This window comes from Electrophorus electricus, chromosome 4 (assembly GCF_013358815.1).
Source record: "Electrophorus electricus isolate fEleEle1 chromosome 4, fEleEle1.pri, whole genome shotgun sequence".
In the NCBI taxonomy this organism is placed as follows: domain Eukaryota; kingdom Metazoa; phylum Chordata; class Actinopteri; order Gymnotiformes; family Gymnotidae; genus Electrophorus; species Electrophorus electricus.
The window spans coordinates 30,876,566-30,894,783 of record NC_049538.1 but is presented as its reverse complement, the minus strand read 5'-3'; the positions used below and the strand labels follow the sequence as shown (position 1 = coordinate 30,894,783).

At 49.4% G+C, this 18,218-nt stretch overlaps 1 protein-coding gene across 2 annotated transcripts in view; it reads right to left on the bottom strand.

The window, feature by feature from the left end:
• Positions 1-1,503: 1,503 nt before the first annotated feature.
• polr3b (polymerase (RNA) III (DNA directed) polypeptide B) overlaps positions 1,504-18,218 on the bottom strand; it is a 36,597-nt gene continuing 19,882 nt past the window's right edge. The window contains exons 2-28 of one of the 2 annotated variants that reach the window (XM_027029861.2): positions 17,619-17,651; positions 17,456-17,512; positions 17,312-17,376; positions 17,143-17,218; positions 16,831-16,931; positions 16,535-16,626; positions 16,327-16,444; positions 16,117-16,225; positions 14,771-14,893; positions 13,047-13,163; positions 12,744-12,878; positions 11,325-11,486; positions 10,958-11,158; positions 10,623-10,785; positions 9,729-9,882; positions 9,004-9,078; positions 8,724-8,822; positions 8,521-8,648; positions 7,267-7,476; positions 6,996-7,154; positions 6,724-6,841; positions 6,346-6,488; positions 4,072-4,175; positions 3,231-3,397; positions 2,641-2,754; positions 2,363-2,536; positions 1,504-2,003 (exon numbers count right to left, since the gene is read on the bottom strand). In XM_027029861.2, the coding sequence (XP_026885662.1) occupies positions 1,874-2,003; positions 2,363-2,536; positions 2,641-2,754; positions 3,231-3,397; positions 4,072-4,175; positions 6,346-6,488; positions 6,724-6,841; positions 6,996-7,154; positions 7,267-7,476; positions 8,521-8,648; positions 8,724-8,822; positions 9,004-9,078; positions 9,729-9,882; positions 10,623-10,785; positions 10,958-11,158; positions 11,325-11,486; positions 12,744-12,878; positions 13,047-13,163; positions 14,771-14,893; positions 16,117-16,225; positions 16,327-16,444; positions 16,535-16,626; positions 16,831-16,931; positions 17,143-17,218; positions 17,312-17,376; positions 17,456-17,512; positions 17,619-17,651 (3,327 nt within the window). In that variant the 3' untranslated portion in view covers positions 1,504-1,873. The other variant, XM_027029863.2, reaches the window with a different exon arrangement.

Here is an 18,218-nt window from a genome sequence, read left to right as displayed (position 1 = left end):
GCCAAAAAAAAAAATTTCTCAAAACAGCGTTGAAACCGTAATGTTTAATCACTCGTGTTCGTCTTACACGTATGGCATTCTCTGGTCTCCTTTGCTGTTATTTTGCCGTGTTCAAATATTTGTAGACCAGCGACAAATCTTAAAACAGGAATAAAGGGGAGAAAGTTGAAGAATTTGTTCAAATCTGCTCTTGTGCAAACAGCACTAGCATGACACCCCCTCCCCCGCTCGCTCGCTCGCTCGCGCTCTCCTTCCCCTTGAAGCAACCTTATTTCAGTGCGCTGGGAGGAGAACGTCGGCCACAAAAGGGGGGAAGTGAAAGTGCAGAGTCGGAGGCAAGCGGGACTCTGATGGAGTGTCTGCAAACTGCAGAGGGGAAAGCCGTGATTAGAATATGAATGGAGCCATGGGGGAGAGAGCGAGAGAGAGAGAGGGAGAGAGAGGGATTATGACTGCCGTGCTCCCTGCGCGGTGCGCAGCACAGGAAGAGGCTCTGCTCTAGCTGTACAAAAGTGGCAGCACTGTGATGGCCTCTTTGCTGCGTGGCTGCTTGTTGTATCTTTAATGCTCCGGAGCATGCAGGGCAGGTGCAGGACTTCTGTTTGTTGCATCTTTAAAACTACAGGGCTTTTGCCTCCAGATCTGGGGCAAGGGGGCGTTCTCTTCCACGGCCTGGTTTCCTGCAGATGGTCTGGCCTTGGACTCAACTTTAGGGTCAGTGATGATTCACCCCTGAAAGCCCTTTTGAGTGCAGGTTTCGAGGCAATTGAGGTCTAAGAAACCTCCCGCAGTTATAAAATGAAAAGACAGCGTTAACATCAGCCCAGAGGGGAGTTCATCATCATCATCATCATCATCATCATCCATTTGCTTTCTCACTCAGAGGGCACTTGTGCACTTTCTGCAGCTCGGCCTCCAACACGGAGGAACAAACACCTGACCTTCAGCGTGCGAACTTGCCGACTAACAACGCGTCAAACATTCCAAGGAGCTCAATGAGGAAGATGTGCGGTCACTATGGCCTCCAGACAAGCTCATTATGTCCAGTTTTAAAGGTGGAATGAGGCAGAAGACCCTGGGGGGGGGGGGGGGGTTAGGGGTTCCTCAGAAGACATCCTTTTTCTCTCGTGTCTCATTAGGCTCTCATTAGCCAGGACAGGTGCAACCATCAAAAAGGGATGATCCAACATTGTCCTCCTCCCTCACCCATGGCACTCTCCAGCCTTTAGCAGTGGGTAACTATCCAGCCATTCTACTGCATTCCACCAATCAAAGCACTCCAGTGCCGTGCAGTAGGCAGGGCAAAGCTTTGAGTGGCGGACGCTTTATTAGGTTGCTCCATTCTGCTGTGACTGTTGTCACGTTAACATTTAATCACAAAGCGTCTCCCATTCCTGCTGTATGGGCAGTGAGGAGAGTGTTTCCTTGACCTTTAACCCCGTGTCCCTAATAAAACCATGACCCAGGACTCAACGCAAGAAACAAAACAGGTGTTTTATCATGTTAAAGAAAGAGACATTTATTGCTTTACATATCCATACAGAAATAAAAATAAACATTTCTGACAGCAAACCAGCATGAACTTGGGGAAGAAATAACGTGTGTGGTTTACACAACCCAACCCTTTTCCACACACTAACAAAACTTAATTGGCAGAATTAAGTGTCAACCCTGTTATTTTAACTCCATATGTAAACAAGCAAGATCCTTGTAAGGTCATTACTCTCTGTACACATACGACCTCGGAGCACAGTAACGTCACGCCACGGACGCTGGATGAGGACAGGGGCGTCTCCATGTCGTGGGTGCGTTCACAGCGCGCAGTCATCCATACCACTTCACGCGGGATCAGCACAGGGAGCGCCCTGCTCCATCACTCGTTGTAACGAGCCAGTTTGAGACGAGGCACAATGTTCATGGACTGCAGCTCCTGGAAGAGCAGCTTACAGGCGTAGGGTATACGCAGAGATGACACATGGCACGAAGACTTACAGTAGTGGCACCTGTAGCACACACACACACACACACACACAAATAACTGCGATGTCCAGTACTACCACATATACAGAAAAGCCTCCACACACTCCAATGTTCTTTCTGGGATGGGACAGAGGTAGTGAGCCGCAGACCTTAAACATGTCCGTCCTGTATTTTGTAATCAGCGGTAGATAACTGAACAGTTAATGTAACTGATTGGCCGCTCTGTCACACTGGTCTCCCAGGCAACGAGAGGATGCAAAATCTCAGCGCGCATTTGAAAACTCAGTAACGTACATTAACGACAGGTGATTACAAAATCCAGGACCGGATTATGGACTTGCGGTCCAGAGTTGAACTTGTGTGTCTTAAAGCAACGACTGACCATCCGGAGTATCCCAGCAGGCCACACTGTCCACACACGTCCACTTCAAAGGCATCGCTGGAGATCATGAGGCGTTCCAGTAGGAGCATGCTGGCGCCGTAGCCAATCAGACAGTCCCTCTCCATTTCGCCCAGACGCAGGCCTCCGTCACGTGAGCGCCCCTCGGTAGGCTGTCTGTGGACCCGGAGACGAGAATTCTGTTACGGCAGCGTTCACGCACACCCGGGCTGGCACGCAGGGCATGCCAACTATCACGTGTGATGTTAAGACTTCTCTACCTGGTGAGCACGGCCCTCGGCCCACGCGCCCTCGCATGCATCTTATCCAACACCATGTGTTTCAGTTTCTGGTAGTACACGGGGCCAAAGTAGATGTAGGCCTCCAGGGGTTCCCTGTACACACACACACACACACACACACACACACACACACACACACACACAGCAGTGCAAACAGGAAGGTGGAAAAAGGGAGGAACATGGCTTCAGTATTACGGGTGTAACACCACCACACACTGGATTCTCGTATTCTGAGGTTTTGATTGTCATCTTGCATTTTCTTATTTGAAGATGGTGACTTCTATGGAGCTGTAAGCATTTTAACACTACAGAGATTTGTTTGGCCCAGAAAAAAATATTTTAGTTCATGACAAAAGCAATGTAGCAATGTAGCACCAACTTGTTAATCTGTCAGTATTGAATGTGACAAACACACATTTCATGTTTGATGACAAAAGGGTGAACTTGAACTTTTACCTCTAAACTCAAGAGAAAAGTAATTGTTTGTCGTTTTACAGAAATGCTTATGGGCTTATGGGTAATGGAATGGCCAAGCTGGAAGATGGAGGTTTGTTTGTTTGTTTTTTTACCCTGTGATGCCGGAGGTGACGTAGTCCTTGCCCTGGTAGTTGTAGCCGTAGCGGATGAGATCCTCACACACGTCTTTGACTTTACTGCCTCCAAAGGCGGTGCCATAGTGGAAACGCCCATCCAGCACGCCAGCCTTCCCGGCCAGTAGCTCGATCAGCTTCCCAACCTCTCACACACACACACACACACACACACACACACACAGACACACACACACAGACACACACACACCTTAACTCCACCCTCCCACAGGCACATTGTCTCCAGAGCCTCCGCTATGGAGGAACAGGCCGTGGTGACATCACAGACGTGCGGTCACACCCCACCGCACCACACACACGGGAGCAGACGACCTCTGACCTGAGGATGCTCAAAGGGCAAAGCCTCTTCTCCTAGCGACCCAACCCAACACTCCAACACGCGCTACGAACTCGGTTTAGCAGAGCATGAAGTCCCACGTGATCGTAAACAGGATTCATCTCAAATACCTTTGCAGGAGATGCCAAGAAAAACGTCTGATCTTACAGTTACGAGTCAAAGTGTATCTGCTGATATGTGATTATTCTGATATACATAACGATGAAACATATCAAAACACCTGAATCTCCTTCACCGTAATCCGTTTTCCAATCAGAACTCCCAAGATTCGTTTTGATATTAACTATCAAACATAGTGAATTAAAATGTGTTAAAACGTTAATTAAAATTTTCCTTTTTTGACATCTTTTTTAACTTTTTAATTTTGCTAAAGTGGAGAGACCAAACTGGACGTGTTTGGTCCCTGTACCGAGCACGAGTCATCACTAGGCACACACACCTCTACAGCTTCAACACACTTACCGTCATTCTGGAGGGGTAACCGTGGGGGTTCATGATGATGTCGGGGCAGATGCCGGAGTCACAGAATGGCATGTCCTCTTGGGGTACAATCAGACCACACACACCTGTGCCAGGAGACAGACACGCATACACAGTTAAGGCAGGAGGGTCCAGCTGGGGTTTCTTTTGGTTGCAATACCAAAACTGGTCACTGTGCAGCAGCAAAACTTTAAAAGCGTTTTAAAGGCTTTTCCAAAGGTAAATTTTGATGTTAAGGGTTTTTCCCCATACTCCTTGTTCCTCAGTAGCCAACATCTCTAAGCCTGGGGGTCACGCCAAACTCTACAGACAAAAGTATTTGTTATGAACAGCCCCGCGAGCGTGTGTGAGATCAGAGCAGAGGCACCGAGCTCGCCGGAGCAGTGGCTAACCTCACTCTCCCCTCGGCCAGGGCAAACACATCTCTGTGCCGTTTGCAAGTCATAAACACGGAGAGCGGCAGGAAGTGAGGAGAGGTGATAATCCAGACAGAAGAGAGGGATTAAATTGGTGTAACTTCTCGCCCCGCACACAACACAAAGAGAGGATCAGGACGAGAGGACTGTATCTCTCTCTCTCTCTCTCTCTCTCACACACACACACCGGTGTTCATCATTTTATGCCGGTTTTAGTGGTTTTAACTGGGTTTAAAAAGGCTCATCTTAGAAATCAAGGTTGTTTTATGGCAAATGACAACTAGTCCAATGCTTTGGTCAGTCTGAGCTGAGAATGGACTTGCTGGCATTCCACGCACAGTGAAGAGATTCAGCTTCATGTACCAAGACCACAGACTGGACAAGTGGACAAGAAGATTTAAAGTTAGAAAAGGAAACCAAAAACGCTACAGACACACACAGACAGAGAGCGAGAGAGGCATGGAGAGACAGACAGAGGGAGACACAGACTCCCATCAGACATCCTCGGTGTTGTTTATTTTGTGTGTGAGTGAATGATAAAAGAGGCATGAAATTAGTGGAGAAAAGCAGAACAGCAGCGAGAGAGCCCGGTCCTCCATCACAGCCTAGCAGACCGACAGTGGCAGCTCCCACGATAGGCAACCGTGTGTGTGTGTGTGTGTGTGTGTGAGAGCATGTGTGTGTGTGTGTGTGTGTGCGTGCGTGCGTGCGCGCATGTGTGTGTGTGCGCGTGCGTGCGTGCGCGCATGTGTGTGTGTGTGTGTGCGTGTGCGCCCGCCCGCTTGGGTCATCAGTAAATAATTAACTTATTCTGCTGTGTTGACCAGAGTTTATGAGACTACACAGGTCTTTTAAGGGGTGGGGGGTTGTTAAGAATCAGACTAACTCTCCAGTCATGTGGACCCTCACTGTGCGAGGCCCCTCTGTGCACTGGGCACCATCAAAGCTACCAAGTTTAATATACATTTTACTTTTCCCTATAATTGTTTTTTTTTCCTTAAACCAAAAGTCTCTGGTTTTTAAATTGCAGTCTTCGAATATTTCCAACAACAAAACCAAAAAAAAAAAAAAAAAAAGAAAAAAGAAAAAAAAAAAGAAATGTTGCGCAATTTCCTTCTTCTTTCTTGGAAGGATTGGTTAATTGGAATTTCGGGATGAATCTGCTACGTCTACTACAGATTTCCAAGCGTTGGCTGACTCTCAGTCATGCTCCCGGCTAAGTGGCGAGATCTTTACTTTTAGAGCCGGTTGAGTCCAGCATTTGGAAGCATTAACACTCAAGCAGATCTTTAAAGCACCTCCCACACTCTCGCACACGCTCAGTCCACGACACAGCCTACAAACCATCCGCTGCGAGTTCCGTTGCCTCACATCAGCAATGTCAGTCTCCCGGCTTTCCACTAACGTATTCCGCAGACTGTGGCTAAAATTCCTGGTAAACAGTTAAAAAACAAAAAAACACCACACAACACAGCTGGGCGCTGCATCCAAGCATCTTTTACCATGAGCGTTCCTGGTCCAGTCCGGCACAGATGGCCAGTCACCATGCTCCAGCCTCTTATTCCCAGCACACAGAGCGACTACTCACTCGCTCACAAAACTCCGCTCAGGGGAACCACTTGGTCCGCCACGAACAATGCCATGCGGCCTACCGGCACCGAGCCTCTCCTTTAAACACCAACAGAGCAGAAAACAGCATGTGAGGGCTGTATGGCGTTAACCCCTCCCTGAACCCTGCTCCCCGTCACTGGCTGTGATAAGTGGCCCAGGACAAACCCGGGTAATGAAACCAGTGAATTATGCCTGGCGCCGGCTGACTGGACCAGCGCTCTGGGACTACCTTTTTGGCCATGACGGCTGCTGAATTTGTCTCCGATCTCAGGTCTGCGTGTCTGCCTGAGTAGAATCTTCACCAGGAACGCGTCCTCGGCGTTGGACGAGATCATCACCTTCTCGATATACGAGTCGATCGAGCCCTTGTACCTGGGTGAACAAGGGGGAGTGTTGTAATCCCGTCACCTGAAACACATCGCAGTGCTGCTACACTGAAGCTGTGGGGATCAATTAAGAACATTTAAAAACACAGGTCGATGAAAACATGCAGAAAGAAAACCATTTCCTTTAGTCCGGCACATCACGCAGGTGTAAACCAGTATGTGAATGGGGCCCAACCTCACGTGATGGGACCACCGACAGAGAAAGAGAAGGCCAGACTCACGTGATGGGCACGTCTCTGTACAGAGGCTGGCCTGGCTGGGTACTGCCCTCCAGTGGTGTCTGAGTGACTGTGGGCATGGACTTATTCACCAGCACCTGTTTATTCTCCACACGCTCGCCTGAAACACACACACACACACACACACACACACACACACACACACACACACACACACTTTATTTGTCACTTTACTCCATCCGTGAATTTGTCTTCTACTAATGCAGCACGTGTATTGTACATCACCCCAGGGGCGCGGCATGCGTGGTGCTCACCGGGGGAGCAAATCCCGTCCGCGTCCAGGATGCTGTGTCTCCAGATGGGCTTGCGTGTTTCCGCGTCCAACATGGGACCCATCACCTTGTCAAAGGTCTGGTTGGTGTAGCGCCTCAGTGTGCACTTGGCATTCTTGTACACAAGACATCTTCCAAAGCCTGGGGGCAGAGGAAGAGAACAACAGGACAGACAGGGAGTGACCATTACTGTTGGAGGTACTCCCACAGTTCACCTGCTGGGCCAGAGAGGGCGCTGTTAATGTAGCCATACCTCTGTCCAGAGAGGCCTTGTTCAACACCAGGGCGTCCTCTATATCGTAACCACTGTAGCTCATCACGGCCACAGTGGCGTTCTGACCAGCCGGCAGCTTCTCAAAGTCGATCAGCTCGATGGTCTTGGTCTTCACCATGGGCCGCTGGGGGTACGCCAGCAGGTACATCAGCGTATCAATGCGGTTCCTCTGGTTATAGCCAATAGTACCTGGCGACGGGGGAAGACATGGGTATGAATTCTCATTTTGCAAGTCCCGAGAGAAAGTGAAAGTACAAATTTCAAATTTGTTTTGACCTCATTTTTTCTCATCCGAGACGGAAAAAGCTGCATTAGAGATCAGACAGTGTAAATAAAACACTTCAGTTCTCCAAAGCTGGTTTTTCAGTCTAGTCTAGGTTGTATGCTCAGTCCAGCAAGTAGACAGACAGCTTTGTTGCCCTGGTAACCAGTCCCGCAACCAGTCCCGTAAGAGCAGGTTTCGGAAGCATAGTGGACGTCCCTGGAGACCTGAACATTTGTCAGTTGCTATTACGTCACAATCAGGGTCCAGCACACAGTGTGTGATAATGGGGTCAGGGCCACACAGAGAGATTTGCAAAATGTATGGGCCGGGCCGCACAAAACCCAAACCCGGAGAGAGCAGGGTGAGGTCCGGGCCAAGTGGCGGCGCTCGGAGGGGTTTTGTAAAGGAGGAGAAAGGGGCGGAGTTAAGAAGCACTGGTTACCACGGAAGCAGTGTGTGTTCTCCCTCTCAGCTGCAGCTGAGCACACCAACCCGTTACACACACTGAGCGCAAGACAATGAATGTCTAATGGCACTCAGTGAGAGACTGTGTGTAGGGGCTCTTTTGCTGCCCGAGACACACACACAAACACACACACACGCGCGCGTACACAAGCAGGCAATGTTTGATGTACACACAAAGTATACAGGCAGATACCCACACTTATTTAGTTTGCATAAGGGCAGGGATGTGAATATGTTTCGGGGGGGGAGAGAGAGAGAGAGAGAGAGAGAGAGAGAGAGAGAGAGAGAGAGAGAGAGAGAGAGTGAGAGTGAGAGAGAGTGAGAGTGTGTGTGTGTGTGAGAGTGTGTGTGTGAGTGAGAGTGTGTGTGAGTGAGAGTGTGTGTGAGTGAGAGTGTGTGTGAGTGAGAGTGTGTGTGTGAGTGAGAGTGTGGGTAAATGCTGGATCTCTCTAGACTGGACTGTGTGATGTCTGAGCTGTGCGGTGCTGATCTGGGCCTCTCACCCATGGCCTGTTTGCCCATAGCACACTGGTAGGTGTTCCTAGGCGACTGGTTATGGTGGGGGTACGGAATTAAACCAGCACAAACTCCCAGCAACGTAAACGGCTCAATTTCCAGATGTGTAGTGTCCCTGAAACAAAACACAGAGTTAAGAACATAACAGTACACAACTATTACATGGCAGGTAGACCTTGCGGAAGCTGACTTGGTGATCATGTGTTCATAGAGCGCGATACTGCAGTCGTTCTCCTCATTCACATCCAGATACTCCACGAGACCTTCGTGCAGGAAGTCCTCGAAGCTCCTGCAACCCACGCAAAGACGAACACTTACACGAGGAGCAAAGAACTGGAGCTGTCAAAGCAATCTGGCTCTAGAAGGCGAAGAGAAGACCCTCCCACTCCAAAACAAACACCCAGAAGCTTGAAATGGATTTGTTCTGCGCTGCGGTTCCAAGGAACAGGAGTGCGCGAGAGCTGAAGTACCTGTAGCCCTGAGAGAGCTCCTCCACGTGCTTAGTCTTCACGGCTGCCTGCCCGGCCTTCACGATGATGTATGGCCTGGAGGGACACACACACACACACACAGACACACACACACACACCAGTGAATGGGGCTTTCCCTCTCAGCTTCAGAGAAACCCACTCTACATAGAAATTTTGCAGCGAAGCCAGACACATGCAGCTCTATTATAGAACATCAAAACACCTGGAAGCAGCTTTCAGAAACAGTAGAGGGCAGAATCCCATTTAAATTACAATCCATTCAGACCAGTCTCGAGATCCATATCAAGTCCAAGCCCTGCAACACTGGTTCCAGAGATGAACTAGACATCAGACAAATGTAATGGGGTCGAAGGTCAAATCGGATCAGCGAAACTGTAGCACTGTAGTATTTACCCTATTTACACCGACATTTACCCTCAAACTAACAGACGTGCACAAACGTCACAGACATGGTCACATCCTGGGAGAACAGCTTCTCTGATGCACCTCTGGTGACACTGGGCTAAAAGTGTACATCTGCTGGTACCTTCACTTGTGAAGAGTTTAAAACGGGTACAAAAGGGGTCAAAACCGCACCAGTGTCCTGTATTTGGTACAGCGACAGAGCGCTCGCACCAGGGATCACGTGCGCCATAACGTAATGAACCTTAACGCAGCCTTAGGCGGTTACAGTGAGGGGGCAGGGCAGGGGCGGGGCCAAGTACCTGCAGAGACGCCCTCCGTCTGAGGATATGTAAACACAGCGGTCTGTTACGTTGGTGGAGATGGACACGAACTCATTAATGAAGCCTGCCCTCCTCATCAGCCTGAACGTGTGCACCAGCTTACGATGGTCTCGAATCACTCCCAAGATGTTACCTGTAGATCACACACACACACAGTGTTAGTTAGCATCGCATTGTATTAGAGAAGCACAAGGTCTGATCTCCACTCGATAAACCACATGCACCACTTGTATGACGTGCCAGATTTGCATTTTAGTGAATAATATTCATGAAAATATTTATAAAACTCATGTAAATTATTCACAAGTCAAATTCCCAGAGTCTGGGGAGTGGTGTTAAACGAGAAAGGTTTAGCATCAATTCCTATTTAAGATTCAAGTGTTCAGTTAATCCCAGATACATTAATGCAAAATTACACTTCCAAAATAACCACACACCGAGTTGCCACAAAGCCATATGCACGTGTGTGTGTGTGTGTGTGTGTGTGTGTGTGTGTGCGCGCGCTCTTCTCGGGGGCATGTTCTGCCTGTATATGCGACTCCTCCATATATTCTGACACCTGTGCTTTTGTTTTGGTACATTAATTAGCCTGCATAATCAAAGTTATCAGTCCTCCCGAAACCAGGGGCGTAAACATTTATTAATTAGCGAGGCGAGTCCTCTCTGACATGACATTAAACACAGCACGGAGCTACAGTGGGGCCAACATCAGTCCTTTTCTATCCTGTCAGAAGGCAAACAAACAAATAACTTGTCACCGATGAGCTGATTTTCCGCGTCGCCACATCTCATGTTACGAGAGCAAAACACCAACAAACCACAGAGACATTCGCGTGGTTCACACAGATATGTACTGGAGGGAAAGCCAGTCACCATTCAGGAAGACAATGAAGACGCTGGGGTAGGAGAGTTCCTCCCCACACAGCAGGTTGACATCCTCCACACCCAGGTTGAAGGCCAGTTTAATAATGGGGGCATCCTCCATATCCGTGGTGATGTGGGTCATGAGCGCAAGGTTCTTCACCAGACCGCACGCCTGCAGAAGAACGAGGACTTTACAGAGGACAGGAAATCCACCGGTCTTTGACTGCACAGACACGCACTGAGAGGAAACTCTGAAGGCAGGCACCATCCCATCAACACCAAGGTCAGGGGGTCACGAGAAACACACTGAAGGGCTGAGTGGAGGCAGAGTGGGCGAATCTTACCTCGCCCTCGGGCGTGTCGGACGGGCACAGCATGCCCCACTGGGAGGGCTGCAGCGAGCGCGGCCCGCTCACCTTCCTGGTCTTCTCAAACTGGGAGGAGATGCGTGTCATCATGCCCAGAGCTGAGATGTAGGAGAGACGAGAGAGGACCTGGGTCACGCCCTGCCGGTCCATCTTAAACCTCTTCAGGGACCAGTTCCCCTGAGAGAGAGAGCGCGAGATAGAGAGAGAGTGCGAGAGAGTGATGGAGAGAGCGAGCACGCACGAGAGTGAGAGAAGGAGCGCGAGAGATGGAGCGGGAGCGAGAGAGCACTCACACTAAGTCGCTAAACACACAGACTCTGCTGGCGTGTGAGCGGACACTCACGGTGGAGATGGCGTTGACCATGCCGTTGGTGATCTGATCCTGCCTCATGTGTTTCACCACGTCAAACTGGGCTGCTCTCTGCTTGGGGATGATCTGGTCAGCAATCTTCTTCAGCTCGGAGTTGAACTTCTTGAAGAGATCTTCGAACAGCAGGGACAGGAGCTGAGAAGACAATCAGCAAACACGGGACCTGCTGAGCTCACAGCTGGCAGAACAGGTAGCACCACGCAATGACGTCTCGTCAAGCTGGAACCTGCGTGTGTGTGTGTGTCTCATCAGCAGGCCAGCCGCAGCGTGCGAGCCGCTAACTTCATCTTGCTTTGTCTCTCCGATTCCCCAGTGTCTCTTCCAACAACAAGCAACTTTATTAACTCCGTCTGGCGGTGACAGCATCTCGGCACCGGGGGGCGGAGGGACGCGATAACCAGGTGTGGCTGTGCGCCGATAAGCCTGACCTGGCCCTTGTCCCAGGGGCCTCCGCCTCTCCGGGATCAGAACGCACAACACACACACACAGCCACCTCAGCGCACAGCAAAACAAGCGCCGAAATTAATAAAGAAATTAAGCTTGTGCACCACGGCAGGGCCAATTAGTTGAATGTCAGGGAACCGTAATTGAGGAGCCAAGACATTGCCATTGGTAGGTGTGTGTGTGTGTAAGCCTTATTGAAAGACTAGGTGTTGCTCAGTAGTCTCTCCCACACACACACACACACACACACACACACACACACACGGTCGGCTGGGGGAAGTTAAAGGCCTTAAGTCTGCGGTAATTACATTATCAGAGTGGGGCGGCTGGATTAGCTCAATCGCTCCAGTCAAGGCAGTCGGTCTTTTGTCACGGCGACGCTAAATAATAACAGCAGACAGAAAGGGCCGCGCCGGCCACGCTGGGATTTGTGTGCTGCTCTCAGCTCTGCGTATCTCGCCCTCACAAAGGCTGCGTAGTTGGTAACGGGGGGTGGGGCGGAGGACCGCGCACCAAGCAGCCAAAACAGCGCAGACAAACAAAGCAGCAGCAAATAATGAAGTATTAATAAAAGACAGAAAGAGACAAAAGACGTAGGTGAGACTGGAGGGTAGCCAGGAGAGGGAGAGAGTGATGGAGGGAAAATAGGAAAGAGAAAGAAAAAGAGGGAGGTAGATAAAGAGAGAGAGCCCATGAGAGAGAGAGCCTCAATGAGAGAGCGAGGACGAGAGTGAGTTTTGCATGGCAGGAACGCCGGAGACGTAGAACGACCCGGTGCCGTCCCGGGCCGCGGGGTCCAACACATCCTGCCCCTGTGCAGGGGACGACGTAAAGGCGGCGCCCCGACCAGCGCTTTGGTGAAGCACGCCACACTAAGAGACCGCCAGTCGCCCCTAATTAGAGGAGGTGTGAATGACCTTTGCCCCTAGGGGTCCCTCAGCCCCTACCTGGCCGGCCAGCTCCAGACGTTTGTTCCCGTAGTAGTCGCGGTCATCCACCTTGTTGCTGCCCTGCGCCAGAGTCACTCTGCGCACCATCACCGCAAGGTAGATACACTTGGCCCGGAAGTTAAACTCCTTTACCTAGGACACACGGAAAAAAAAAAGACTCGCACTTAATCGGTCGGAAGATCGCTCACACGGACACACACAAGCGCAGAAAGGAAGCGGATGTAACAGAACATCCATCTTTTTATTTTCACGCAGTCCAGCCCAGCTGAGGGGGTGGAGGTGTAAGGGGCGGAGCCTCACAGGTACGTGCGTGAGGATGGTGGAAGCTAGAAGCTCTCTGGCTTCCTCCATCTTGGTCTTCTTCGGTCCGCCCCACATACGCTGGCGACGCACTTTGTTACCAATGTACTTCAGCGCCTGAAACACACACGCACACACACACACACACACACACACACACACACACACACACACACACACACACACACACACACACCACACATGCGCATGTCAGGTGCAGCGCTGTTCCGACAGTCGTGGTGCGCACAGATTTGGATCGGAGAAGACTGGGGCAATACAGCTGTCAGACCGAAACGTTTAATCCATGAGTGAACAGGATTGTGTAAGGTCCACTGACTCACTAAAGGTGTGTGAGATTGGACCCCCCATTTCTTATCCACCTCTCTCTCCAACACACACACCTGAGCTTAACTCTACTTATTCCACTAGAGAGGTTAAAGGTCGGCAGGACTAAGATTTCCTTCCAGACCACCCACTCAGACCCTCGCTGCCACAAGACCTGTAACGCTCAACAGGAAATACGTTTCAATTAATACTCTCTGAAATAAACGTTACACTGGCTCGCAAACAGAGATTTTACGCCGCTCCTCTGACGTAAATGTATAATGTTCAATAATAACAATTTTTAATTAAATGTTTGGTTCTTAATGTCCCTCATCCTACAAAGCCATAAAATCCTCATACATCCCCAAACGGGAAATTGCTCCACCACATATGAGAACATTAATGACCTTCTAGACCCTCAAATAAAATGACCTGATTACTCCATTTTATTGCCTGTGAGGCATGTACATACGCAAAGAAACGCATACATAAATAATATTCCAAAAGGGTACGTTTCTCTGCTGTCCTGCACGCGTTTCTGTTTCAGCACCTCAAAACTGCAGACGCTGCCTCTAGTGGTCATTAACAGAAGTGCCCCATTGCGCTCTCCTCCCGTTAGCAGCCTTTTCAGACTCTGTTCCAATACGCCTTATCTGACTGATGTCTGCTTAGGTCAAACCGAGCACACGCAGTAAGGCTCATTAGAGTCCTGACGGGATTCGCACAAAGCCACAGACGCAGCCGCGCTCCACGGAGCATGCCCAGACGCAGGTTGCTAGGATGCGGCCATGCTTCTTAACCGACCCATTGTAGCACCTCCTCTGCAAAATGAGACATCTGGGTTTTGGCACACGGGGCCCGAGCGTCCGGTAACGTGCGTCACGGACACGCATTGGTCCAGGGGTGTTGTTAAAAGGCCAGGAGGACAGAAAAAGGCAGGAAAAGTGGACCCAAGGTTTCCGTGTTTCTAAACAAAAGCACAGAAAACGAAACCTGAACGGACTAATAAGTGAGTTTGGCTCTGCTGAACGCGGGTCCTTTACACGAGAACGTAGAGGATTCACCAAAACAGCTAACACAAACTAACGTGAAAATTCAGGATGTACTTAGAATACCAGTACAAGCCAGGACACACAGGGGCCCGCGACCCGCACTTACACCAACAGGATACACAGGGGCCCGCGACCCATAGCAAGAACACGTGTGGCAGTGGGTTTATCCGCACGTGGCCGCTTGAGTCGACAGCGGCCTATGTTTTCACTCAGGTCCTCTTCTACTTACACAAATAAGACAACATGATGAAACTCGGGAGGAGAGCTCAAACACAGCTGTTACAGCCACATGAAAACAGACCATGCAGGGTAACCATAGTAACATGGAGGGTAACGAGGCGCTGGTACCTGGGTCTGGGTAAAAATCTGAGCCTTCTGGCACTCCTCCAGGCTGGGGGCGAAGGCGGCCATCACGTGCTCCTCGGTACCGATCATCTGGACAATCTCCTGGTCGCTCTCCACACCCATGGCCTACACACACACACACACACACACACACACACACACACACACACACACACACACACACACACACACACACACACACGGCAGAGCTGAGCAAAACTGAAACTGTCAAACATCTACCAAACTAGAAACGTGGACAGAGATGAGTGGTCTGGGATCGTGTGTGTTTTAATCGAACACACTGCGCACACGTCTGGATTTGACATGAGGGTGTTGGGAGCAGAGACACAGACCTCTCTGACATTTACTTATGCTAATGGCGAACTGTGGGAACGGAGCGGGCCAGCCCGCTGCGCTCCGGGTCGGTTCAGTTTGCCCATGTCGCAGGGCAGCGAGAAAAAGCCTGCCGGAATTTTAACGTGATGAGCACGTGCAAAACAAACAGCGGTCAACAGCCGGTTTCCCCAGCGCCCCGCAAAGGGCCCAGGAGGGTCTTGGGGACTTTGTAATGACACAGGTAGTCAGCTGATAAAAGGAAGGTCCAAATCAGGAACGACACGAGAGCTGAAAATGTTGAGTGGCCAATTCATCAATGGCACTCCAGTCTGGGAGAGCTACCACCCCGGAGAGCTGAACGCTGTCTCTGCTGCTCATATTTGGATGCTACTAAAGAGCTTATTTAACTGGATCAGACTGTTAGATGGGATCAGGTAGGTCAGATTAGGGCTAGAACTGACCTCTGCAAGGTGGGACCAGAGTTGGCCACTTCTACATGCTACTGTCAAACCAGAAACAATACTGAAACACAAACGTGTTTTGTAATCACAAAACTCAAGAAACAAAACCGCTAATATATTTGACAATGTTAAAAGAGAACATAGATAGATAGATAGATAGATAGATAGATAGATAGATAGATAGATAGATAGATAGCTAGCTAGATAGCTAGATAGATAGATGTCCTCCCACCCACCCCCCAAAATAACCAAACTCAATATCAATATCACTTTTTCTGCAGTGCCTCGACTTTCCTTTGTTAAATGGCGCCACCTGCTGGTCATGCACGGGAACTGTAAGCCAGCGTCTGAGAAGCCAGCAGTATTTCGTTAAATTTTCGGGTACTTCACGACAAACAGGTCACACACTGCTCTTGACTGCCACTCTGGGCATAATCGAGTTATTAGTTAACTGAGTTACACTTATTAAAATCACCCACAAAACATTAATTCAATTTAGGGCGCGTTCAGGATAACTTCTAAAACATATACCTCTGTCCTCCACGTGCTCACCTTGAATATGATGGCTATTGGCGCATCTTCAGAGAGCGTGTTGTGTTTTAGGTAGAAACGGCCCTGCTTCACAATCATGTTGGTTCTGCTCTTCTTCTCATGAGTGGAGCTACAGTCCAGAGAGAAAAACAGACAGACATGACATCCATGTGTCACACGCTGGAAGACAAGAATCTAGCAGCACACGTTTGGCCCCACGGCAGGCAGCACCTAGTGACCGAGGCTCCCACGGCGCCTTTGCGATCTTGCTCCACGATGATCCGATTTTTTGAGAGCTGCTCCTGGATAAGAATGACCTTCTCCTGACCCTTCACGATGAAATAGCCCCCTGCACCCAGCGGCAAACCGTGAATGCAAGGAACGGGGGACAGTAACTCGACAGTAACTATGTCCCTCTAGGGGTCAGCTGGGCAACTACCTGGGTCTAGAGGACACTCGTTGAGCTTGGAGAACTCCACGGGCGTCTTACCCGTCAACACGCAGTTGGAGCTCCGGAGCATAATTGGCATTCTGTCAACGAAAAAAGGGAAAAAAAAAACAGAAAAACAAATAAATAAAAAGACGTCACTTGATTGGCCCGTGCAGAGTTTCCAGAATGCAGTGGTTGCTAAATTAGGTCACAAGGAAGCCTCCAGATAAACAGCGAGGCTGGACCACGACCTGGACGTTCTGGTCACTGCACAGGGAGGCGGGAGGTGAAACAGGTGTGGGTACCTTCCGATGGGTAGGGCATTCCGGATGATTCTCTGGCTGCCCCTGGTGTATTCGATGTCCACAGTGATGGGGGCAGAGTAGGTCATGTCTCTCAGACGACACTGCAGAGAGTCAACAGACTTTACCTCAGCTGGCCAGAATTGCTTCTGATTACACAAATTGGGGCACACTGAGCTGTTTACAGAATCCACATAATTCAATGAAACCTTGATCTCAGCTCAGTTTTCGAAGCTTTGCTGTGAATGGTCACGAAGACGGCTGATTTAAAAGTAAATTAACTGAAAAACAACCAGCTGAAATAACTCACATTACCTCATGTGGAGACACCGGTCTGGTCACGTTAAAACTCTCCTCCACATCAGGCATACCAACATATATATTAAGGTACCTGGAAATGTGAATGACAGTCTTAAATATGCAAAAGAAACACCTCTAGATTTAGAATGAAACAGAAACAGGCTAAAACCAGCAGCTAGCGTACTTTAGATACCACATCGGATCTGCGTCACTTGTAATCTTCTCATTGGCCTTCATGATCTTCTTTATCTGAAGGAATAACCAGAAAAACGTCCCACTATGCTCTTAACAAGCTTGGCCTGCGGGGAGCGAGCCCTCTACACCTCACCTCCACGTTTATGAAGTAGTTGAAGGAGTCGATGTGTTGCTTCACCAAGCCTTTGACCTGAAAACCAGAAGAGCAGGATTGTCAGTGCACTTCCGTCCGCTGGACAGAATGCGGCGCAGTGTTGGGGTATCTCTCTTCTGTTATTATACCACCCACTCCTTACCTTTAAAAAGGCTGGAAGCAGCTTCCACTTGTCCTGCAGACACAACAAGTAAGGGGTTACTAAGCCACCAACTGCCTCACACACGCCATACACACACACACACACACACACACACACACACACACACACACACACACACACACGTTATACATACATACACACTACACACGTTATACATACATACATACACACTCTATACACACACAATTATACATACATACACTCTCCACACACACACACACACACACACACACACACACACACGTTATACACACACACACTCTCCACACACACACGTTATACACACACACACTCTCCACACACACACACACACTCTCCACACACACACACTCTCCACACACACACACACACACACAATTATACATACATACACTCTCCACACACACACACACGTTATACATACATACACACTACACACGTTATACATACATACATACATACACACTCTATACACACACAATTATACATACATACACTCTCCACACACACACACACACACACACACACACACACACACGTTATACATACATACATACATACACTCTACACACACACACACACACGTTATACATACATACA